Raw genomic sequence first — 27,304 nt, forward strand, 5'->3', positions numbered from 1 at the left:
AAAAAAAAAAAAAAAAAAAAAAAAAAAAAAAAAAAAACTAGTCATCCAGAAATTCTTGTTTGCAGTTAATATATCTTATTTATTTAAATGATTTTAAAAGTATTTTATTTACTATATTTAGTGTAATCTTTAGTATTGTCATAATGGACAAAATTGTACTCTCAGAGAAATAGAAGAAAGTATGTATTCCGGTTACAGCAGTTATTTTACCTTTTGTTTGTTTCTCATGAGCTCTGGAAACTATTTAATATTCAAAAATTACAAATTACGCCACAAATATTTACTAAATCTGTGTGCCAGACATTCTGTTAGGTTTTAGGATACAAATTCTATTGCTTGTTTATTTAGTGGTAGCAATTCTGAGCAACACATTTATGTGGTCTATGGAAACTAAAACCAAAAGTAAACAAAAACACATAACAAACTTAAATTAGTATCTGACCAAAGTATCTTGTCATAAAATATTTTTATGCATTTATTCAACAAATAGTTGTTGAACTCCCAGAATGTTTGATATGGCAGAGATGTATTTCAACCTATTTACTACCTGTTAGGGTAACCTCACCTCCCCTCCACCAAGCAGTAAGGATTGAGATAAGGCTTTCCCCTCAGCACCACACAATATACTTATGTAACAAAAGCACATACACCCCCGACTCTATTTTTCAAAAGTAAAAATAAAAAAACAATACACTGAAAAAAAATAAGGCCTTCCTAAGATAGTGATATTTAAACTTAATTCTGAAGGAATAGTTAGCCATGGTGGAATGTCAACGTGTTGGGCAGGTTTGAGGTACAGAAAAATGTGTGTGTGTGTAATGCTATAGAAGAAAGTGGTGTTGTGTCCGGAATTCGTGGGTTCTTGGTCTCACTGACTTAAAGAATGAAGCCGCAGACCCTTGCCGTGTTTCAGTTCTTAAAGATGGTGTGTCCCGAGTTTGTTCCTTCAGATGTTCAGATGTGTCTGGAGCTTCTTCCTTCTGGTGGGTTTGTAGTCTCCTGACAGCAGTGAAGCTGCAGACCTTCGTGGTGAGTGTTACAGCTCTTAAAGAAGGCGTGTCTGGAGTTGCTCATTCTTCCCCGTGGGTTTGTGGTCTCGCTGGCTTCAGGAGTGAAGCTGCAGACCGTCACAGTGAATGTTACAGCTCATAAACGCAGTGTGTACCCAAAACAGTGAGCAGCAGCAAGATTTACTGCAAAGAGCAAAACAACAAACCTTCCACAGTGTGGAAAGGAACCTGAGTGGGTTGCCACTGCTGGCTCCAGCAGCCCGCTTTTATTCCCGTATCTGACCGCTCCCACATCCTGCCGATTGGTCCATTTTACAGAGAGCTGATCGGTCCGTTTTGACAGAGTGCTGATTGGTGCTTTTACAATCCCTGAGCTAGACACAGAGTGCTAGATGGAAAAGTTCTCCAAGTCCCCACTAGGTTGGCTAGACACAGAGTTAGCTATATACAGAGTACCAATTGGTGTGTTTACAAACCCTGAGCTAGACACAGAGTGCTGATTGGTGTGTTTACCATCCCTTAGCTAGAGGTAAAATTTCCCCAAGTCCCCACCAGACTCAGGAGTCCAGCTGGCCTCACCCAGTGGATCCCACACCAGAGCTGCAGGCAGAGTTGCCTGCCAGTGGTGCCACGTGCTCCCCTACTCCTCAGCTCTTGGGCGGTTGATAGGATCAGGCTTATGGAGCAGGGAGCAGTGCCCCTCGGGGAGGCTTGGGCCGCAGGGGAGCCCACTGAGGGGCGTTGAGGGGGACGGGGGGCTTGGACAAGGCGGGCTGCATGTCCTGAGCCCTGCCCCGCAAGGAGGCAGCTGAGGCCCGGGGAGAACTCCAGCGCAGTGCCGGCCCACCCACACCCTCTGAAGCTGCTGGCCCGGGGTGCTAAACACCTCACTGCCCTGGGCCGGTGGCTACTGCCCACCCACTCCGTGTGCAGGGCCCCCCAAGTCCGTGCCCCTGCCCATTGGAACTCGCTGGACTGTGAACGTGGGGGGCAGCTCCGGTTCCCACCCACGCCTCTGCCTCCAAACCTCTCTGCAAGCAGAGGCACCAGGCTCCCGTCTCCGCCAGCCCAGAGAGGGGCTTCCACACTGTTGTGGTGTGCTGAAGCCCTCCTCAAGTGCCACCAGAGTGGACTCTGAGGCCAAGGAGGCACTGAGAGTGAGCGCCGTTAGCACATTGTCACCTCTCAGTGTGACGCATTGCAGAAACTGGAATTATTTAGTGTAGCTAAAATTAGAGCTTGGTTTGAAGGATCATACAAATTGTAGAAAGCATCAGATCATGAAGGAACTTACAATGTGTAATATGGATTTACGAACAAGAAGCCATTGAAGACTCAGGAACTGGTTGGCAATGGGAAGAAATAATAACAATTTTAGATTTGCACTCAGTAGGTAGGTCGTAAAGTAAAAAAAAAAAAAAAAAAAAAGTAATTTTTTTATATATTTTTTCTTATTAGTAAACAATCTATTCTTGCAGAAATAAATATTTCCTTGAGAAAGTAACTAAATTATTTCTGATTCCAATATTGCTTAACAAAGAAATAGGGAAAGATGTTTCATCTCAGAATTGTTTGGTACAGCGAGAGTAAAGAATACTGAGTCCTGAACTGTTTAGAAGAGGAACAGTAAAGTATGTTGGTCAGTTCTCAGCAGGTAATGATAGGAAATTAAAATAAATGCTAAAGATAGTCACAAGAAAGACACGAACGTCCTTGTCAAGAGTAGTTCCGTTAGATGGGCAGTTATGGAAATCAAATTGCAATATATTAAGGCGTATTAGGAGGGTCGAGAACTGAAGTTCAGACATGAAGACAATTATTTCAAGACATGTGGGTATTGAAGGAAATGGAATAGTATACCTATGGTTTGAGGAGTTCAAGGGATCTAAATCACTTTATTCATTTTATTTTTATACATGTTAGGTTGAAGAAGGCAAACATGTCTTTAAATTTGATAAGAGGAAGTCATATTGAACTTTTAAAATCGCATTTCTTGTAACTACAAGGTTTGTATTGTTGGACCAAAATAAAGACAAATGTTAGAGTTTCAGATCATTGTATTAGGGACTCTTAGATTTGAAAGAGACTACAGTTTTTTTTTTTTTTTTCAACTGATATACAGAATTGGACAAAACAATGAAATAATCCACTGCCTGGTTTTTATTTAATACCTATAGAAAACATGATAAATACATAATGTAAATTTACTAAAATGTTAAATCTCCTTTTTAAATTAGTGGGTTGGATATGTGATGGGAAGGTTAAATAATAAACGTTATCTTAAAAATTGTAAGTGTTCTGATGTGAAAATTCATTTTAAAATTCCTTATTTCATATAAAGTTGAGGAGAAAGAATCCTACTAGAGTCTTAGATCATGAAATGATATGTGAGGAAATGTGTGAGAGAAAATCAAGGGAAACAAACATAACCATTTATCTGAAAGATCAATGACCTTGAAGAGAAGAAATTTGTTCTCCGATATAACATGAAGAGACTTAATGCATAAGAACTTTTAGGAAAAAACTCTAGGAGAGAACTTGAACTTATTTATTTGTTTTTTTGAGCCCTGTATCTAACTCTCTGTTCTTTTAATCCCACTCTTTCAAATTGCTTTCAAATTTGTCAGAAAAAGTCCAAGTCTACATTATATTTGAGATAGATTATTTTAACTAGATTAGGTAAAAGAAGGTACTATCTTGACAGTAGTTAACTTTTTGACTTTGAATAACTCTTTTCAAATACTATGTCCCCCCCCCCCCCCTCCCCCCCCCCCCCCACCCCAGGGTCTCACCAAGCTCTATTTCTTTCTTTTCTATTTCTTTCTGTTCTATTTATGTCACTCTTCACTTTAATAGTACACCCACCACAACTTGGACAGCTAAAGACAAAGTAAATTAAATAATTTTCTTAATAATGTTTCCTAAATTATGAAATCTTAATCAGGTATGTAAATTTCTGCCCAGACAGGGCACGATGGCTCATGCCTATAATCCCAGCACTTTGGGAGGCCGAGGTGGGCAGATCACCTGAGGTCGGGAGTTTGAGACCAGCCTGACAAATACGGTGAAACCCCGTCTCTACTAAAAACACAAAAATGAGCTGGGCATGGTGGTACGCGCCTGTAATCCCAGCTACTCACGAGGCTGAGGCAGGAGAATCGTTTGAACCTAGAAGGCAGAGGTTGCAGTGAGCCAACATCGCGCCACTGCACTCCAGCCGGGGCGACAGAGCGAGACTCCGTCTCAAAAAAAAAAAAAAAAAAAAAAAAAAGTTGCTAACGGGAATATTTCATTTAACCTGTGGTTAATTACTATAAGGACTTATGTAGAGCTTTTATCTCAAACCCTATTTAAATTAATCTGGAGCCATTCTTTAGAGATGTTTCTCATATCTTGAATTTTAAACCTTATCATACAGTCTGAGTACCTGACCAGAAGCATCAGAGTTTCCTTCTGGAGCAGTTTTGGTCTATTTGGCAGCCTTCAAATCCTGGCTTAATTATCCTTTGTACTTGAAAGTCAGTAATATGGTCATTTTAAAACTTAAAATGCACTCTGCAATGCATATTGTGACTTTTCTATTCAATGTGCTAATATGTGGAAGAATTCTGCTATTCTTGCTACACGTGCATGAGCCTGAATTCTTAAAATATGCTGAGAAGTGGCCATATTCTGCGGTTGTAATTTGCAAACTTGTGAAAGGCAAATATATGGTTCAGCAAAATTTGTATTAATTTCAAATATTTAAAGGAGAGCTTGTTTCCTAAGTCCTGATTGCCTCAGTAGATCCTATGGAATGCAAATAATTATTTTGATATTGTGTGTAACATTTTTGCGGTTTTCTTGGAGAGGGATTTAGTCAGCTGCAAATTATTACATTGCAATTGGAACCAGAATTCTCCATCTTACTTTCTAAGATATTTATCATGAAGTAAGCAATTTTAGTATTAATTTTATGAACCTAATTAATATTTAATTTGAGGTTATTTAAGGAATTGTCATCAGAACACTTGATTGGGTCTGCTAGGCTTTATCATGTGTCTATCATGTAACTTGAATATTGAATCTTCCCTATGGTGGAGTATGGCATTTATTAAAGTTTATTTTTTTTGAAACAGCCTATGCCATTAATACATGAAGTGACAAAACTCAAGTATCATGGACTTTTCAAAATCATAAAGTTTATTAAAATAGTTGTTATTGATTAGTTATTCTAAGTACTGAGCTAATATATTCTAATTTTTTTTGTTTAATAGTGGGGTACAGAACGTGAAACTCAATAATTCACTTACAAATTTAAGTGTCAGTATTATTTGCAAACCAGGTTTCATATTTTTTCATGATAAAAATCACCTATTTCTGCAAAGCAACATTTACTATGACATCTCAATAATCCTAACTATTTATAATAGTATAATTATCTTCCTCAATATCAAATGAATGAAATTAGCATTTAATTGCTAATTAATTTTAGAATAGGTACGTAAATAATTTACTATTTCTGTGATATTTCAGGTTTACTAACAATGTCCTAATCAATACAGACAACATATATTTAAACCTTTTTTTAAACAAGAAAAAAGAACTTTTCCATTTATTTATTATTTCCTAGAGCAAATCACTTAACCCACAATAGATTATTTGGACCTTTGTTTATTGAACTTGTATCAAAATATAAACATAAACACAGATATATTAGTTTTCTTAAGAAAATGATAACAACTTGTATTTTATTCTAGATAATTGGCTCTTTATAAATCCCTTTATTATTTTGTGTGTGTGTGTGTGTGTGTGGTTTATAGGCTGTCATCAACTGGCCACTCAATGACACCTCAAGGTGATTTGGACTCCAGTAGCTCTGAAGAATTCTATCAAGCTGTTCATCATGCTGAGCAAACCTTCAGAAAGATGGAAAGTTATTTGAAGCAGCAGCAACTTTGTGATGTTATCCTGATTGTTGGGAACCGAAAGATACCTGCACATAGGTACAGTAATCTGCCTCTACTGGAAACATGCATTCACATGTTTAAAAGTGACAGACTGGCTTGCAGATTGCAAAGTGTTATATGATTAAGGAAATAAGGATTCACATTTTTAAGAGATTTTTTTGTTGTCATTTGTTTTGTTTATACTTGTTTTTTTCTTATTTTTCTCTTGTGGAAAAGTTGAAATGCTATTGTAGGTAATAATTTTTTGAAAAACAAAATAATTATAGAGTGTTTAAAACTAAAACTACTTATAACTAGGGCTGATAGCTATGGAGGAAAAATATTATTATCTGGGACTAATAAGTGTATTAGGTGGTTCTATATGATTAAAACGTGTTTAAGTCCAGTTTCGCTGAAATCTCTTTCCTGACGTATCTAACAAATTTTTGAAAATTATTGGCCGCTATTTCTTCAGATAGCTTTTGTCCCATCATCTCTCCCCCCTACTTTTAAGATTACAAAATATATTAATTACATGAATATTATAATTTTACTGTGTTTTGTTTTCTATTTTTTAATCTAAATAACTTAGTTTGAGTATTTTCTATTAATTCATTTTTCATATCGTCATTTTTTTGTCTTTTATCTACCAGTTAATTTTGCGTATCACAATCTTCAGTTATTGTATTGCCTTATTTTTTTCATTTGATTTTTTATATGAGTTGAAATTATCCAGCTTATTATCTATATTAAAAGATTAATGAAAGTTATTTTTACATCTATTAAGTAATAATTGTGATCGATATATTTGAACGTATCTGTAGCACCTGAGAATGTTTCTGTTGTCTGTTTCTCTTAATGTGTCCAGTTTTTCTTAATGTGTCCAGTTTCTCTACAGACCTACTATTTTTTCCCTTTAATGGCAGGCATTATATATATGGGACTGTGGGATCCAAAATCATACGAATTTTAGGCACACTAATTTGAGAATTGTGCCTAAAATCTGAAATGAAGTATGCTATTCCATCAGAAACTAAAGAAAGATTATCTTAGTTATATATTTATATCAACTAATAAATTAAGGTATTACCTATTGACATTTTCATTTAATATTTATTTAAAATTAAATTGTTTCATACTGATATTATTTTTAAAACCATAACACATTTGAAAGCCAATAGTTCTATGAATTAAAATGAATTCAGAGAAACATGGCTGTGTATCTACCATGATAGAAATATTGCAATATGGACGTTGAATTTAAGTCAGTGTCTTGAAATGCATGGGGAAGGACATTTGACATAATAACTACTGTAGGTGATTTAGAGTCCAATCTGTCAGTTAACTATTTAAAGCATTTTGATAATATATTATTGATTTTATTTTTTAAATATAACTGCGAAGTTGAGTTACCATTTGCAAGAGAATTCACAAATAGTCATTATTATTGAGATAATTATTCATTGTCATAATATGTGTGGCAAAACCACAAATTATCCTGAGCTAGCATCTAAATAGCATCTAGATAATAATTCAATTATATTCTTCAGAGTAAGAGCTATTCTTGAGAGTGTAATTAAATTTACTTCACTTAACTTATAAATTAAATCATATTGTATGTATTTTTTAAGAAGACAGGAGGTGTCAGTCAACTCAAAAATATATTAACACATCAGAGGTTCATTAATTTTTTAAAAAGAAAAGTGTTTCCTATAATTTCTACAATCTTGTAGTCTTTTATTGATCTTAATTCAATATTTTCTTTTTCATTTGAAACATTTTTATCCAATCTGTTGAGCAATTATTCTGTATTCATAATATTCTACATTGTTTCCTTTATTATTCTTTATATACATTAGTTATTTCCTAAATAGTTTATTTAGTTATGCAAATTGTTTACAATATTCTTATTGAATGAGAAATCAATATTTTTGTTTTATATTGTTCTAAAACATTTGAGCAATGTATTACTTTTACATGTATTATTCTGAACATATAAATATTTAATATATTTAGAATATATTAAACTAAATACATTATTATGGATCATTGATGTGTTTCTTAAATATGATACAAAAATTAGTTTTAAAAAATCATTATGGCTAACTCAATTCAAATAAAGTTTTATCTTTTCTTTACACTGTTAAGTGATACATTAAGGCACATTACTATTTTAAAGAGTTTATTTGAGCAAACAGCAACTCATGATCAGGTAGCACGAGAGCACAAGCTGTTCAGGGTCCCACCTAAAGATGACCAGAGGAAAGTTTTCATAAGACATTTGTGGAAACAAGACAAATAAAATATTTGATTGATTAAAGCAGGGCAAGAGCCTAGTTAGAGGTTGGTTGGTGGTTTCTGATTGATTAAATTACTCTGAGTTGGTTTTTGCTTGCTTTAGGTAGAAAATAAAAACCTGGAGATGTCTCAGCCTAATGACCTCTCAATTAATTTTTTAACACTATAGTTTAAAATTTTAGTACCAATTATTTTACAAGTAATGTACATCTTAGAATTCTAAGTTAAACAAATATTAATAAATATAAATAAATATTGTGTGACACTTGAGAAGAACAAGCATTATTGTGAATCATTGTAGGTATTCAATACCACTTTATTGATACTTTTGCCTGATGAAACAGTTGTAATTAATGCACAGCTAGCTCTTGACTTAAAATGAATAATCATTAGTAATAAACTAATACATTATAACACTTTTATTATATTTTGGTTAGTACAACTAAATATTGTCTTTAAGCAAAATGTATCTGGTATTGGAATCATTACCACTAAAAACTGTGTGGCTATTATAATAATTTCAAATAATATAAAAATAAATAATTTTTATGAAGATTTATAGCTCTTTCAGTAAAAGCATTGCTAGCTAATGTTATTGACACTCTCTCAGTATTCATTCATAATTATATATGTTTAATTTATATTAATAATATTATCATTCCAAACTGTCAAATTTTAACATATTACCCTCATTGAAGGAATCTACACAAAATCATTTATTTATGTGCTGGTTATATTGTATATGTTTTTAACTTGATATTGGTCACAATTATCAATTGTTTTATGAAAGGTCATGTTTATGTAATAGTTTTGTTTATTGTTAGGCATATTTTTAAGTAGGTAAGGTCTGAAAGGCTAATAATATTTCAGATAACACATCAGTATATTTTTGCATGAAAAATAATTAAAATTCTGAATTTCTTTGTGCTTTAGGCCTTGAAGGAAATCTAAGATGAATATAAGTTTCTCACAAATAGCCCAAGATAATTGATCAGCAACAAGTAAACCAAAAATTTGAATGTAAATCCTTGAATTTCAAACATGAAAACTTTTTTATAGGTAGGCTACCTTTAATCTGAGGTTCAGATGAGGAAAATTAGGCTGACACAGTCAATACTGACAATTGGATATTTGAATTTTCAATGATAGGAAAATTAGGAGGTGTTCACGGCCTTGTCTGATATAATGTACAGATATGAAGTGAAATATGATTGAGCTTGTGAAAGTTTTCTTCCCCCTTAGCCATTATTAAGAAAAAGAGCATTTTGCAGACATAAAGGGGGAAATCTTATGTAACTAACATACTTACTCTTGAGTTGGAAATAATGTTATTTATCATTTTATATTCATCGAAACTGTGCGGAATGATATATGTCAGAAACTTAACAAATCTTATTCTTGTGAGGTAGGGCTCATAAGTAGGAAAGGACGCGTGGCTAACTTTTTCTGAAATGTATAAACAGATGTACTATTTAAATTTTTACAGCAAGCATGCAATACGTTCATGATCAAATGAAAGCTTAAATGAAGAACAAAATGATATTTGATAGATAGAAAAGTATCCTATTCTACAGACCAAAAACCTTGGCATTTAAAAATGTGTTATATTCTTTTTCACTGTTTGTGCATATTTGACAATACATTTAGTTATTTCAAGAAAGTATTTATTATTTTAATGTTCTTTATAGTGCACTAGTATGTAGACAGATGAGGCTAAAGTGACAATTGAAATGATGCATTTAGCAGCACTTAAACCACAATTAAATACATTAAAAAGAAATTACTTACATAAACTACATATGTTAATACTCAGAAGTAAGCAACTAATATTGCTTCTCTGTGTTGATGGAAATTTCATTTACATAGATTATCTTCAATAGAAGAGGAATAACATTTCTTTAATTTTACTAAATCATCCATCCACCTAAATCTCTCACTCAGTTTGATAGTGTAAAATAACTCTGTAGCAACTTCAGAAAAAAATAATTATGAAACTGAAAAACTTGTTTTCTTGATCACTTGGATATCACTTTAATGTTTTGCTTATGTCTACAGTAGATTGTCAGCAGTCCATGAAGCATTTTTCTTTGCACTAATTAAAACAAACAATTATGAAACATAACTCTAGCATTGGCCTATGCCCTGTTGGTGATGCATAATGATTATAAAACATAATGCTTTTCTTTGTAGAGTTTTCAATATACTTGAGGAGTTAAAGATAAACCATAAGATAATTTAATAAATTATTATAGTTGCAGATAAATGCAAGGTAGAATATATGGTTCTAATTCCAAGTTCAAGACATAGTCAAATAAGGAAATGAGCAGCATATGATAGAGTATTATGAAAGTTTTTCAGAGAAATTGAGTGTGAGGTAAGCCTAGTGGAAAAGACATGGCATACTATTTTAAGTATCAATAATACTATGGAAAAAATAGAGAACTAAAAAGTTTCTGTTTGCAAAAATTTCAAGGATAATGACTTGGTGGAAATAGAGTTTGTATTGGAAATAACTGGGAAATTAAACCATAAAATTAGGACAAATATGATTATGATAGACCTTAAGAGCCAGGAGATAAGTTTTGTTCTCGAAACAGTATGTTTAATTAGAAGCTAATGTAGGTTCTTGAGGAGAGGAATTACATAACTGAGTCAATGATGATGATGATAGTTAACACCCACTGTGTTGATTATGTTTCAGGCCTTGTTTAAAGTGGTTTGCATTTACAAATCATTTTGTCTTTAAGAAACAGAAAATTCTTAATTTCTCACTTTTATCTATAATATAGAAAATGGAGGCATGGAAAACATTTAGAATGTACTCAAGTTATTCACTCAATAATTTGTGAAATTAGAACTCAAACCCAGGCAATCTGGGCACTGAAATAATGACTTTAACAACTACAATAGACTGACTATCATAATTTAGAAAGGTAGTTTTGAAATATGGTATGGTTTTAGAAAATGTATAAAAGACAGGCACGGCAGAAACTAAAGATCTGAGAAGCTGTTTTGGTTAATCCAGGCATCAAAGGAAGACTATATGAACATAAGGTATGAGCTGAGCAGTATTTTGAAGGATGCTGTCATAAGCCAGGTTCCCTCATAACAGAGCCTGAACCTGGAATTCAGGTCTTCATGACTGATTTAAAAGCTGACCTCAGAAGAAACAGAAGCAGGATAGGGCAGAGGAAGGAAAAAATCAAGGATGAAGATTTGCTTCATCTTTATCTCTCCGGAAGCTCTGCATATGACTTCCTGCAGAATGAGTCACACCTCAAAGCAAGAATTTATCCTTATTCTTAGTCAGTGCTTTAAGATCCACTCACAGCTTGAGAGTCAGGAGAGGTGGTGGCAGTTGAAGGATAAAGTGTGAGAAGCAGGAACACATAGACTCCCAAGGAATAAGGAGCTACTATTAGGTCAAGTCCAGTTCTTGAAAAAAAGGAGCATCTTGGTGCTGTTAGGTACTAACATCACTGCCCTGGGGACATGGGCAGGCCTCATGAAGAGGACAAGAACACATTCAAACAGAAAGATGGATTTTACATCATATTTGATATAGGAAATAAAGTAGAAATAAACATAGTGGTAATTTCATAATTTTGACTCTGAAAGTTCATAAATTCGATTCTAGAAGTGCACCAATTAGAAACAGGGAAGTATAAAGGAAAGAAATATCAGTGGGAAATCTTCGAGTTTAATTTAGTTATAATGAAATGCTCCTGGGATATGTGATGAGCAGTTCTACAGGCATTTGAGATACAAGGTTAGGTTTAAAACCACTGTAAAAATAATGATTAAGGCAATGTTCAAGAATGATTCTGAAACAGTGAGCGTCAAGGCAAAATGTAGAGGTCTGAATAAAGCCTACGGCAGCGACAGGGTTAAAGAGTAGAACCAAGAAGAAAAGTCAATGAATCAGAGGTAAGCTGAGATAAGAAGTCTGCACAGCTTTCGCTAAAAAATAGATTTAAAAAAGGAATGGGAGGTTAACAATATCAAACACCATAATAAATTGAAGTGGAACTTACAAAAATTTAATAGATTTGGAAGGAAATAAATTTGTAGTGATCTCAATAAGAGATTTTCTAGTGTGGTTGCATGCATGTACTTCTTTATGTATGTTTTACTCCTGCTTCTCTAGCATTAATAGAACTAAATAAGTACATATAAAAATATTAATTTATGTTATACATTAAATCCCTCTTATAAAATTTAATTCATATCGTATGTCACCAAATCTAAATGCAGTATAAACTTTTCTGCAGTTTTTTTTTTTGTTTGGTTTTGTTTTTTTTTTTTTTTTTTTATTGAGTTAGCAGTATTTAGTATGTTATAGTTGGCAGAGAAGGTATTATGTAATTATTTAAAATTGAATAATATAGGTTATAATATTTTGCTCTATCGAGATGTGGCATTGCTGCAACTATAGATATTGTACATGTAAGATTAAGCTGGTTAAATTTGTGTCGATCTATTTCTTATGCGTAGGAAATATATTTATCCTCTAGTTTATAATTGTTTGTATCATACAATGTTTTAATTAATGCTTTTGATAAAACTGACCATCTGATACTAATTTATCTAATTGGTAAGTAATAAATATTTGAAGATATCTGTGTCTTAATCATTTTTTCAAATTCTGATATTATAAAGAGTTGACATTTTAGTTACTAACTGCCTGACATAAATGCATAGGGAACTGAGAACTTTAAATGTCTTAACATGTTACAATCCTCAGCATTAATATTAATAAAATATTTAAAACCATGAATCTTATAAGGTATTTCTTAAATGCATAAATTAGATAGTTAAGTCATGTTTTCTAATTAAAAGAATGTATTTTGTGTTCAAGTTAAATTATAACATGCCCTTCCACTTATCTTGTATATAAGATAAAATATATAGCAGATAAAACTTCAAAAGAAATAAATGAAAAAAAAAGTCTCCTGAAAAGTTTTAGATCATAATTTCCTGTGTTGATCTAACTTCCTTTCTTTTCTCTATAGTGTTCTTAGGAAAAACATGCATTCAAATTTTACTGTGGTTTTGCTTATACGTGTAAGCATCACTATAATTCTTTTGACATATTCCCAACTGTTTTGAGCACTTCTTTACTCTCTGCAACAAAAACTATTCCAGGCTGATTTTATGCTTATTCTGCTCCACTCTGCAGTCTGTTCTTTTTCTAAGGAGTCTTTGACAGACATGCACACATACATACATATGCACAAACACAAATAATTCATATATTTTATGTTTAAAACAGGCAATTTATATTAATGCCTTCAATTTCAATCCATAATACCTTTAATTTCATAGGTTTGATTTTTTTAAGTCTTCTGCCTTTCCATACAGGCACATCTTGAAGGTATTGCAGGTTGGATTCTAGACTACCATAATGAAGTTAATATCACAATTAAGCAAGTCACCTATATATATACATACTATATATAATATATATTATATATTATATGTTTATAAATATATATATTTTAACAAATATATCAGTTCTGTTTACATGATACTGTAGGTCTAATAAGTGTGCCCATCATCATGTATGTATGTGTACATACAGTCATTTAAAAAATGCTTTATTGCTAAAAAATACTAACAATCATCTGAGCCTTCTGGGAGTGTTAATCTTTTTGCTGGTGATGGGTCTTAACTCCCTGTTGATGACTGCTGATTGATCACGGTGGTGGTTGCAGAAGGTTGGGGTATCTGTGGCGTTTTTTAAAATAGGACAATAATGAAATATGTTGCAACAATTGATTCTCCTTTATTTATATATATGTATATGTATATATATGTATGTGTGTGTGTGTATATGTATATATATAGCATGGGTTGCTGTTTGATGGCATTCTATCCACGGTAATCAATTTTCTCTTCAACCCTACTGCTGCTCTGTCAATTAAGTTTGTGTAATACTCTTTTTTTTTTTTTTTTTTTTTTTTTTTTTTTGATTCAGCGTCTTGCTTTGTGGCCCTAGGCTGGGGCACAGTGGTGTGATCTTGGCTCACTACAATCTCCATTTCCCGGGTTCAAGCGATTCTCATGCTTCAGCCACCTGAGTGGCTGGGATTACAGGCACATGCCACCACACCCATCTAACTTTCGTATTTTTAGTAGAGACAGCATTTTGCCATCTTGACCAGGCTGGTCTTGAACTCCTGGCCTCAAGTGATCCACCAGCCACCTCCCAAAAAGCTTAGATTACAGGCATGAGCCACAACGCCCTGCCAGTTTGTGTAATATTCTAAATCCTTTCTTGTCATTTCAATGATCTTCACAGAATTTTCACCAGGAGTAGATACCATCTCAAGAATCACTTTCTTTGCTCATCCATTAGAAGCAACTCTTCATCCATTCAAATTGGATCATGACATTGCAGCAATTCAGTTACATCTTCAGACTCCACTTCTAATTCTAGTTATTTGGCTAGGGGTTACTTCTGGTAAGGTTACTTCCTCCACTGATGTGTTAAACCCTTCAAAGTCATACTTGAGGGTTGGAATCTTCTCTTTTGCCAATCTAGTTGATATTTTTACTTCCTCCTATGACTTATGAATGTACTTAATTGTATGTAGGACAGTGAAATCTTCCAGAAAGTTTTAAATTTACTTTACCAGATGCTTCAACTAAATTACTATTTACAGCATCTAGAGACTTATTTTTCAAAGAACTAAAAATAAAACTACCATTCAATTCAGCAATCCAACTACTGAGTGTCTACCCAAAGGAAACAAAATCAATATATCAAAAAAAACCTGTGCTTGTATATTCATTGAACCTCTATTCACAATATCAACTATGTGGAATCAACCTAACTGTTCATCAATGGATGATGGATAAATAAAATGTAATATAGATACATATGGAATACTATTCAGCCATTAAAATATGAAATCATGTCATTCATGGTCACATCGATGGACTTAGAGGTCATTTTCTTAACTGAAACAAGCCAGGCACAGAAAGACAAATGTCCTCACTCATAACTAGTTGCTAAAAACTGTGATTACATGGACATAGAGAGTTGAATAATAGATAACGGAGATCCAGAAGAGTGAGGAGGTGGGAAGGAGAAGGAATATGAAAAAATGGTTAATGGGTACAATGTACATTGTTTAGAAGATGGATACCCTAAAAGCCCTGCCTTGACCATTACACAATCTATACATGTAACAAAATTGCATGTGTATGCAAAAATCTGTACAAATAAAAAGGAAAAACAAAAGAAATGAAATATACTTTTTAAAAATAATATGACTTGAAAGTCAAAATTGTTTCATATTGAGCTGCACAGTGGATATGTTAGCAGGTCTAAAGACAACATTTATCTCCTTGTACATCTCTATCAGAGCTCTTGAGCAACCAGGCACAGTGTCAATGAGCAGTAAATCTCAACTGTGGGCTTAAAATCCTCAGTAAGCCATTCTGCAAACAGATGTGCTTTCGTCCAGGCTTTATTGTTCCATTTCTAAAACACTGACTGAGTAGATGTAGTCTAACTCTTAAGAGCCCTAGGATTTTCAGAATGATAATGAGCATTGGCTTCAATTTAAACTCACTGGTGCATTAGTCCCTAAAAAGAGAGTTAGCCTGTCCTTTGAAGCTTAGAAGCCAGCCATTGACTTCTCTCTAACTATGAAAATCCTAGATGATATCTTCTTTAAATATATGGTCAACATTGAAAAATTTGTTGTTTAGTGTAGCCACTTTCATCAATGATCATAGGAAGCTGCAGCTTCTATTAGGTTGGGACAAAATTAATTACTGTTTTTGACATTTAAAATAATGGCAAAAACCATAATAACTTTTACACCAACCCACTTGCTGTTTCACTTTGTAGTTTTATGTTATGGGGAATACTTCTTTCCTTAAACTTCATAAACTAACTTCTGCCAACTTTGTACTTTTCTTCTGCAATTTCTTCACCTCTCTCAGCCTTCATGAAATTGAAAGAGTTAGGGCCTTGCTCTGGATTAGGCTTTGGCTCAAGGAAATATTGTGGCAGGTTTCATCTTCTATCCAGATCATTCACTTTCTCCATTTCAGGAATAAGTCTGTTGTGCTTTCTTATTATTCACATGTTCACTAGAGTAGCACTTTTAATTCACTTTAAGAATTTTTCCTTTGCATCCACAACTTTTGACTAAGTGTTTGGCACAAGAGGTTTAGCTTTTGCTCTAGTTCCACTTTCTACATGTCTTCCTCACTAAAATTAATCATTTCCAGCTTTTGATTTAAAGTGAGAGACGTGCAACACTTCCATTCATTTGGACACTTATAGGGCATTGCAGGGTTACTAGTTGGCCTAGTTTTTTAATATTGTGTCTCGGGGAATAGGGAGACCTATGGAGAAGGGGAGTAATGAGGGGGTGGCCAGTTAGTGAAGCAGTCAGAACAGTACTTATTGAGTTTATTGTCTGATATGGGTTTATGACATCCCCACACAAGAACAATTGTAACATCAAAGATCACTGGTCACACATTAATGTAACAGACATAATAACAATAAAATATTTGGAATATTGCCAGAATGACCAAAATGTGACAAAGATGCATGAAGTGAGCACATGCTGTTGGAAAAATGATGCTGATGGGATTGCTAGATAATGAGTTGCTTTAAGCCTTCATTTTTTTTTCTTTAAATTGCAACATCTGAAAAGCACTGTAAAGTGAAATGCAATAAAATAAGGCATACTTGTATTTGTAATTCAATTTTCCATCAGATAAACCAAATAATTTTACCTTATTTTTAAAGCCATCAGAAAGCTGTGAATATACCAATAAAAACCAAAACAAAACAAACCAGAGAACAAATAACAACACCTAAGAACTAAAGGCCAGCTCCTTTCTTAGCCTCTACTTTTCTGTTGGGGAATTACAATATCTGTTATACAATCAAATTTGACTGTAAATGGAAAAAGTAGGAGAATGTTATCGATGGCTTAAGTAAAAATCAGTCAATGGAAATTGACCAAGAGATGACCATGGTCTTTAAAGTATTAGAAAAGAAAAAAAAAGTAACTATCATAAATAATTCAAAATATTTATGGGAAAAGATAGATAACAAAGAATAAAGCAATTGGGAATATAAAGACATTTGAGAAAATTCAAGTGATTAGAAATTAAAGTAAAGCAGAGAGCAAAACAAAAATTGAGTGTAAAATGAATTAAGATTGAATAGTCTATGTAGCATTCTCAGTTGTTGAACCATATATGCAATTTGAGTCCTAGAATGTGTCAGAGAGTTAATGTGGTGAAATTATGAGTAATTATTTGCAGATAATTTTCAAAAATTGATTTCAAAGATCCATCCACTGCTCCAGGAAGTACAGAAAATCATATGGTGAGTAAATATTAAGTCCCACTTATAGCTAAATAACTAAAACCCTAAGATCAAAAGAAAAAAGTTGAAAACAAAAATAAAGGGCATATTGCATCAGAAAAACAACTGTAAGAATGAAAGCCTGCTTTCTATTAAAAATAAGGTGGTCTGGGTGTAGTGTCTCGTGCCTGTAATCCCAATGCTTTGGTAGGCTGAGTCAGGACAATTACTCGAGGCCAGGAGCTCCAGACCAGCCTGGGCAACATAGCAAGACCCTGTCTACAAAAAATACAAAAACTAGCTAGGCATGGTAGTGAATGCTTGTGGTCCTAGCTGCTTGAGAGGCTGAGGCAGAAGAATTACTTGGGCCCAGGAGTTTGAGGTGCCAATGAGCTATGATTGTGTAATTGGACTCCAGCCTGGGTGACAAAGCAAGACCTTATTTTTAAAACAAACAAACAAACAAACAAATTGACCAAAAAAAAACTCCAACAGTGGTGTCTAATTTATAATGAAATTCTATATTTCAATTTCAAAAAAAAAAAAAAAACTCACCCTAGAATTCTATAACATGTGTAAATAACTTTTAAAACGTACTAGGCATGTAACTACATAAAATCATCTTCAAATAAATGAAAGCTGTAATTTTTTTTTATTTTTTGATATCAGACTTATAGTACAAGAAATAACTAAAGATATTTCTTCCAATATTGATATCAGATTAAAGTCGACTTCGAAAATGAATGGAAAGCATCAAAAATGGTGAAAAAGGCAGTAAATTTTAAAATATTTTTGCTATCACAGTTATGTTCTTTTTAGATTTTTGACTAGCAGAAGGAGTGTTTTATGTTGCAAATTTCTTACAATATCCATGAAGGTAGACTGTTATTGGTTAAAGTGATCTCTAGACAAATTTAGCAAATATCCAAGCAGGGGCCGAATCTGCTGTGCAACTTGTTTTTGTGTAGACCATAAGCTAAAATTCATTTTTGAATTTTCAATTGATTGAGTTTTTTTTAAAGGAAAATATGCAACAGAGATTATGTGTATAATTCTCAACATGTAAAATATTTACTATTTGGCCCTTTATGGAAAACAAATTTCTGGTTCCTGCCATAGAGCAACCACTTTAAACACACATGTATGTGCATACATACATGTGAAAAACATGTAGTCAACATAATGAATGATATGAAATAATTACTGTATAAAGATTCATCCAAAGAACAAATAGAACAAATTTAAAACAAATATAAATTGGTACAACTAAAACCAAATGTAATTTTGTGAACAATATACATTAGACATTTTAGAACCCATGCTGGGTGTGCTGGTTTGTGCATGCTGTCCCAGCTCAAGAGGCTGAGGCAAGCAGACTGCTTTGAGCCCTGGGGTTCAAGGCTGCTATGAGCTACGATCATGCCACAGAACAACATCCTAGACAACAGAATGAGATACTGTCTCTAAAAAAATGTTGAAATTATACACAAATAAATTAATGTTAGGATTTAAATAAAGTGAAAAAAAACTTTGGAAAATTTAAGATGCAAAAGTGAATATATGAAGAAATAAAGCATTTGAATAAGCTTTGTGACTTAGTAAATAATGGAAATGATATTAGGAAAGTCTTCTTCAAAATAGCCAAATGTAGATGGTTTTTCAGGTAATTTCTGAAAGATCTTAAAGGAAAAAGTAATTGCTTTACTCTAAAAGTTGTTACACAACATTAAAAGGTTGCAACTCCCAGCTCATATTATGAGACCACTAAAACCTCGATTCAAAATCTGGAAAATACAAGAAAATAAAATTAGAGATTTATTTATCTTCTAATTATACTTGAAAATATAATAATATTTTTTCATTTTAAAAGTATCATTCAGACATTATAAATTTTAATACCCAAATATTATAAAAAATGTTTGCAAAACTAGAAATTAAAGAGGTTTTTCTGACTTAGTAAAACTTATATTCCAAATATATTCAGCAGGAATCGTACTGAAGAGATAAATTTTAGATGCATTCCTGTTAATATAGAAAAAAAAAAAACACAAAATGCCTCTGTCACAGAGGAATTGTTCAACACAGCACTGGAGGTGGTAGATGAGGTTGTAAGGAAAGAGAAAGAAGAGGAGTTACACAGAATGAACAGGAATAAGTCAAAAGAATATCACTTGCAGATGATGTAGTTATCTCCCTAAATGTAAAAAGAAATAGCAGATTCAAAAGAACTAGCAAAAATAATTCACCAGATGTACCAGATAAAGGATGAATTTATGAATTTTTCAATAAATTGTAACAGAAAAACAAAACAAAAATAGAATAAAAAGTAGATAGTATACACAAAGCCAACAAACTTGTAACGATACAAGTATCAACCAAGAATCTATATAGCAATTTTCAGGAAAACTTTAAAATTGAAAAGGAAACAAAGTATCCAGAATATAGGGATAGATATTTTATACTTTTAGATGGAATGAATTCATATGAAAATTATACCAAATCTCCCCAAATAAAATAAAAAAAAGATAATGCATTTTTAAATCAAAATGCTTTAGGAATTATTTTTAAAACTTAAAATATTACTTAAGACTTGAAAGCCTAAAATTCTACTTATTAAATAATAAAATGTTACTAATAGTTAAATTTAAAATATTAAAGAGAGGGATTTGCTTTATGGGTTATAAAGACAGATACATATTTTTAAAATACTATTTTATTGGCACAAGAACAGACAAATAAACAAAACGTAATAGAAATCTCACCAGCAGATCAATATACATTATGCGTTCAAATTCACGATAGTTCAATGGGAAAAGTTAGCATGGTGGAAGGTGGGTCATTACATAAAGAAAACTATAATGTATTATTTAAAAAGCCTGAAGCCCTAAACGTGAAGGACAAAACATCTTTAAAGTGATAGAAGAAAATATATGAGAATGCTCTATCACGAAAAGTTAGGGGAAGATTTATTCAATCAGTTTTGTAAAGTACAACTCATGAGGCAATAAATAAAATGCATTAACAGATTGATCAATAGATTGATTCTGTGTTCTGCGTTGCATTCTGGTTGACACAGTGATTTTCTGCCTTACATTCACGACCTAAATTAGAACCTGTGACTCTTTCAGGCTTGTTCTGAGTTCAGTCTCCGACTATTTTGCGGCCATGTTTACAAGCGATGTTTGTGAAGCCAAGCAAGAGGAGATCAAAATGGAAGGCATAGACCCCAATGCTCTCTGGGACCTTGTCCAATTTGCATATACAGGTATGGCAAAGTAATTATAACATCATACTGATGTCTTTTAAATTTTAGCTCATTTCCTTTAAGTACGGAATTTAAAGCTTTTAAAAAAATTCTGTATCTTTTCAGTTGAATATTATTTAGTAGATCAAAAATCAGACTAACTTTTTATTATCAGTGAAATTACAAATGTATACATATACATTTATTCTTCCATAAAGGATTTAAACTGGCTTACATAAATAAGTAAATAGTAGAACCTGGGAGAGAAACAGGGTGGATACAAATTTTTGAATAAAAATTTGTTTATGACCATGTTTGCTTAGGAAAGAAAGGAGATTCTAATTGTCTTTTCTTTTTGGAAATGATGGGTTCAAATAACTTTCTCCCTGCAATGTGTTACTTTAATGTAAAAACTTTCACAGAATAGTTAATGTGGACTTGACAAATCATTTGAAATAGACAATAGATACTTAGAGTTGTGCAAATGATATTTTTGAAGTTTTTTTTTTTTTTCTGATCTATTATGTTGACATCTTCTGTTGATCTTTATATTGTGTTATTGGTGCATTCAAATAATTTTGCCATTGTAGCAAATATTTGTTGAATGTTACACAGTATGCAAGTATTAATTGTGTATGTAGAAAATAACTAAAAAATCTATGTATTTGCCCTCGTGAAGCTCGCAGACCAAATGAAGAGAAGATGTAGATGAGGACATAAATGTGATATAATGCCAAATGTTAAGAGAGTTAGAAGACATAAAACACACAGAGCATTATCAGGGCTTACACTTTTTAATAACTATTTACATTTAGCCAGAAGAGGAGGACATAAAATCTTGTGAAAGAAACAAAGGCAGACAGTATATATTAATGGTTTGTTTTATGTATTATTTCTTATAAATGGAATGTGGTTCATTTTACCTAAATTCTTAATACTGGTGTGAGATGAAGAAAGGCAGGTTCTGGCCTAGTTATCAAAGCAGCAGGAATGTAGTTTAAGGAGTTTTATTTTTATACCATTTCTGCTAACAGAAAAATGAGATGACATTGTGAAGATCAGTCACTGGAGCTCAAACACCTGGGAACGAGGAGGACTCTGTCCTCTTTAAGGATTTCACTTATGCTAGAGAAGGATTTGCTAATACTAAGATAACACTTAGTAAACAAGCTTACTGGAAAAAAAAAAAAAAAAAGTCCACATGCTCTGGCTGCTTAATCTCAAAGCAGCAATGTGAGGGAAATACTTAGACAGTTTTAAAGTAATATTTTGATGGAGAAAATCATACTAGGCAAAGTTAAACAGGTAAAGAAGACTTTATTCAAGGATATTGCATTAGGAGAGAGACCCAAACTCAGTCTGAAGTTTACTGAAATGAAGGAAGGGAGGATTTTTAAGTGCCAAGGTCAGAGGGAGAGCATAGGCCCATCTGTGTTTGTTAGTTGGTTTTACTAAAGAAAAAGTAAACTTTCTCATCTTTGTGACAGGATAGTTTTACAACTTGAAGCAATTTGTTCACCCAGGTTAGGCTTCTACTCTCCTCCAGAAACTGAGGCATAGGGGAGCTATTTCCCTTGATGTTTACATTTCAAAGATACGATGTTCAGGCCTTTGGGGAAAAAAAAAAAAAATACTGGGTTGTAAAACTAGCAAGAGGTTTTTAAAAAGACTTAACATCTCAAAGGATTAGAGAAAAAAATTACAATTCCATGTTTTTTAAAATGAGTACTCTGAAAAAAGAGGGGTCAGCTTAAAGTCAGGAATAATTCTGTCCAAAGTTTAGTGAAATTGAGGCAAATATTAAGACCATCTTGGTCAATTTCAATTTGCATACAACCTGAAACAGTCATATGGAGGAATAGTTACCTCTGAGCCAAGAGGTAGCAAGCATAATTACATTATTGTTTCCTGGAAAGGGAAGAATCATGAAGCTAACATTTTAGGAATCCTTCCAGCAACTAAAAGACATAGATCTAAGAACCTAACACTTCCAGGCTCTATGGTCTGGCAGTCTTGCATTTCCTGTGCGTAAAACTAGGTCAAAAGACACTCAGCATCCTGCTGTACAAAGTTGGAAGGTGTTTCAAAGCTCCCTGCTGAATATAATGACCCAGATTTGGCTCTGCTTTGTAGAGGGCAGACAGGATACAAAAATGCCTCTCAGCTGCCACTGCCACTTCGGCCTGTGCTCCAATACCTTAAATTTTTAGTTGTGAGTTTACAGAAATGTGTTAGATGAGGAAAATATTTATGGGGTGTTATTGGAAAAATTGCAGGCATGGCATAAGACAAATATCTTGCTTTTTGTCATATGCAATGTAACAAATTATAACAATAGAAAAGAACGAGTGATCAGCTGCACAGAAAGGGAAGCATGGGAGGTAACTGCACTATCTACCTAACTCAACAGCTAACTAACATCTATGACTTTTCTTTAAGGAAAGCTAAAAATAAATATATCCCAGAAAACAGAAAAAACTGAATGAGAGGGAATAGATGTAAAATTCCAGCCATTTAAGAATATATATATTTTTTAACCTTAAGGTTTGAGAAGCTTTGGTGAAACTAAGGAGGATCAACTATGTCAATGATTGATAGTTAATTATTAGCTCTAGAAGCAATGTGTTTAGTAGAGATAGGTCAGAGTGTTTTTAAATGATTTAAATATATAACGTTTTATGAACTCTGAAAAATGTGTAAGATTTGAAGGAACCAGATGCAGGTAATTTATCTTATTAACTTAGAAATTAAGGACAAAGTACATGAATAAAGCGGGCTTAGAATGAGTGTTTGAGATAAGCTTCAATGATTATAGTTTAATAGTGTTTGATTGAAAAGATAATCTTTTATAGAATTTTATGTAGTAAAAAATTGTACGTAGTAAGATATGGGAAAAACACTCTCTCTATTTAACTCATCCAACATGTTACCCATAGTCCAAAAAATTAGATGAGAAGCAATTAGATCAAGTTCTTCAGAGAAATTCAGTAAGAAATAAAGCAAACGTGTAGACTTTTATTATTATTATTATTATTACTAGGTAATTGGTAAGAATGGCCTTGGTATCATTGAGAGACAGCAATGGTGATAACAGTTCAAAAGAAGTTTTCTTAAAAGAAAACAGTATATTCATGAAAAGGTTAATACTTAGCAATACGTACAACAGAGTAAAAATCCAGTAAGGTGTTTGTGTCAAAAGAATTTTAAAAAACAATAATTCTTGGAACTATTTGGGATAATAATGAGGTTGTGAAACAATGATGACTACTTTTAAGGTATGAAGTTAATTTCTTTACTTAAAATAAAAGACACCATAAGGTCAGTTTTTCCCACATTGTAACAGCTCATAAATGGAAAGAACATTTACACTGATGTTAGAGAAATTATGATATACTTAATATGAAGTTCGTGTCATTTTTCTTAATTAGCAGTATAAGCAATTTCAAATTTTTTTCTTTTAAGGCTTTCTATTGGGTTTTCTTCACCGTTTTCTGCTAGAAAATCTGTTTGTGATCTTAGCCATTTGTAAAGAGCAAAGGTCCATTTTGGCAACAGTGTGTGTTTTAAAGTAGTGCTGTTTTATAATTGGTATCTTAAATTGTAAATAAAATACTTAGTTGGAATTCAGATTGTATATCAGTACTTATAAAATTGTATACCAGTTTTTCAAAATCAAATCATAATTCTGCTAACAATATTTGAGCACTTATGGCATGAAGAGAGTCACAGTGTGTATTAGAAAAAGATACCATGTAAACTGTATATATCCATGCTCCTTAGCTTGCAATGGATTTATCTGGAAGTGCTACCTTCTTTGTTAATCAAGGAATATAGTGAATGCATATAACTTTCATGCCATCATAATGTCCAAAAATTGAAAATCAAACCCTGATAAGTCAGGAACCATCTGTATAAAAAACTGGTAGAATACAGTTTAAAATGTCATAAACCTTTAAACCAATTTGGCAACGTACAGGATTATATGGAGCAGGGCATAATGCAAAAGTTCTTTACTTTTGTTTTTAAAAGTAGCAAAATCTATGTATCACTATACACTTTTTGGCATTCTCAGTTTTGATGTGTCAAATTGACTTAAAAACAGCTTTGTGAGCATTTTCCTATGCCTAATGCATCTCCTGTTCTGTAGTTCCATTTTTTTATTAGGTTGAATAGAAATAAAAACTGTGATATTATTCGTTTAATCTTCAATAAGCCTTTGATTCGGCATAGTGAAGTTAAAGTTATTCAGTAGTTATTCTATGAATCATCCTCAGAAACATGAGGTCAGAGAAGAAAAGATAATTAGGCCTTACAATATCTTATGTTCAAATCACCTAGAGAGGTAGCAATGTCTAGAACTTCAGATATTCCATCCTGAACATTATACATTTTACAGAGGAATGCTTTTCTATGCTAAGCATGTGCAAAGCAGAAAATCTAATTTTTTTGAGAATTACATATTTCATATTTCAAATAAGCATTTATAAAATCTTCTTGAGATAGATCACAAATGTGTTGGTCTGCTTTAAATTAATATGGGTACACAAATATATATTCAAAGTCTCTAAATTTCTTAATGCTGCCCAACCAATGAGATAAAAATTACCTTAAAATGATCAATAGTAAGTTGTGGACTCTTACTGGAATAGGAACATCAGAACATGAATCGAGTGGTATTGTCTCTATCAGATTTGTGTACTTTTATAGAGTATCAGTTATGATAGGAGTTCATTGAAGTGACTCATAGCTGTCTTGCTCTCAAAATAGTTTGAATAGCTTAAACCGACTCTCATATTGCTATATAGTGGTTCAGTGCAGGTTTGGTTCATAGTTTCTCCCCATCTAATGCTAGCTCCCTTTAGGTAGCAATGGTGCCTGACAATTCAAGCATATTAATGCCTGACGGTCTTTGTCCTGTGAATACACTGAACAACTCTCAAGTTTTACTATATTTATATGTCTACTATGTGCTATGCCTTATGATGGGGTCTGAAAAATAATATGCTGAATTGTACATGTTCCTTGCCTTTAAGGGTCTTCAAATTTATCACTAAATACAAATTTTTGTTATCTTATTTTGGTATAAACATACTTTTTGAGATATATATATATATATATAATCAAGTACATATTTGATATATGATATATATGTATATATCTCCTAGTGTTCCCTCATTTAAGAATAGAATCAAATTTTGAAAACAACAGATATTGATTTTGAATCCACTTGCACACACATTAGGATTTCAATCACAGCCAAAAATGGATGTTCACATTTCGAAAAGAAAAGAAAAACTATAATATATTTGAAAAGGATGCACTGAGGTTCACTATATTTTTCAGTTGCTTTTAGACTGATAGAAATTTCCTCCTAGTTTATCTCTTACATAGTCCCTACTATCTTGACATACTTGAAAATATACTGTGTTCATTGATGTGTAAGAAAATAGAGTTCTAACAAATATGGGAGATGGAATTGCAAAGTTACTAACAAAATGTCAGTTCCTGTAGAGAACTGATAAGGACAAGGTTTAAATAAAGGAAGCTGTCCATCTAGTAGTGGTATTAAGAGGAGGGGTAGGAAATTAAACTGCCAAATGGCAGACCTTTAATCATATTGAAGTGTTAACTTCCTTGTGAAAAAAGGTTGTGTGCCACTGAAGTTAATTAAAGTCTTCGTACATGCTAAGAAATGTTAAGACAGCTTCTGCTTACTGCCAAACATTAGAATGAAATAAATATACACACATAGGGGCTGAGATGTTTAATGTCCTGCTTTAATATTAAACAGTGTATATCAACCTGGACTTTACCATTTAAACTCCTTTCAGAATTTTTATGGTAATTAAAAGTAAATTATTGTTTAATTTTTATTACTGGTTTAATTCAAGTGGCATGAATTATGCAAGCCCATTAGGACATTAGTTTTAAACTTAAGGCTTTTAATAGATGTAAAATTCTATTCTCGATTTACGAAACTGAGCCTTCAAAGACTAGTTTTATGTATTATTATTACCCATTATTTAAAGTATAGATTTAAGCAATTTTCAGAGGATATTTAAGCAACCTGTATATTCAATTAAAAAAGTAATAAAAATAAAATCAATAACATAATTTGTATATCACCATCAAATCCTTACCTTTCCATCATTTTAGCAGGAAACTTTGTTTCATTTGTGCGTATATGTGTTTAAAATTGTGTGTGTGTGTGTGTGTGTGTGTGTGTGTGTAAAACATTGAGTACTATCATATAAAACTAATTTGGGAAAAAAATATTGTGCCAAAATAGACAATAAAAACGATTTCTATTTTGTGACTGTTATGAAGCTTTTTATTGTTGTTATTGAACAGTGTTTTGGCTTTGTGCCATGAGGCTTAATAGAGAGACTGCAAAAGAAATAGCTACGTGACTTTTAATATTTAGGAGTAAGGGTTATGTATCTATCATAGTGTAAGTCACAGTTATTTTCTGGGTTTCGAA

General features: G+C 32.7%; 1 protein-coding gene across 2 annotated transcripts in view; it reads left to right on the plus strand.

Annotated features, from left to right (window-relative positions):
- Positions 1-27,304, plus strand: part of KLHL1 (kelch like family member 1) — a 414,035-nt gene that overhangs the window by 137,673 nt on the left and 249,058 nt on the right. Inside the window, exons 2-3 of one of the 2 annotated variants that reach the window (XM_023185603.1) lie at positions 5,813-5,995; positions 20,708-20,844. In XM_023185603.1, the coding sequence (XP_023041371.1) occupies positions 5,813-5,995; positions 20,708-20,844 (320 nt within the window). The remainder of the gene's footprint in view (positions 1-5,812; positions 5,996-20,707; positions 20,845-27,304) is intronic. The other variant, XM_023185609.1, reaches the window with a different exon arrangement.

Source organism: Piliocolobus tephrosceles, chromosome X (genome assembly GCF_002776525.5).
Source record: "Piliocolobus tephrosceles isolate RC106 chromosome X, ASM277652v3, whole genome shotgun sequence".
In the NCBI taxonomy this organism is placed as follows: Eukaryota; Metazoa; Chordata; class Mammalia; order Primates; family Cercopithecidae; genus Piliocolobus; species Piliocolobus tephrosceles.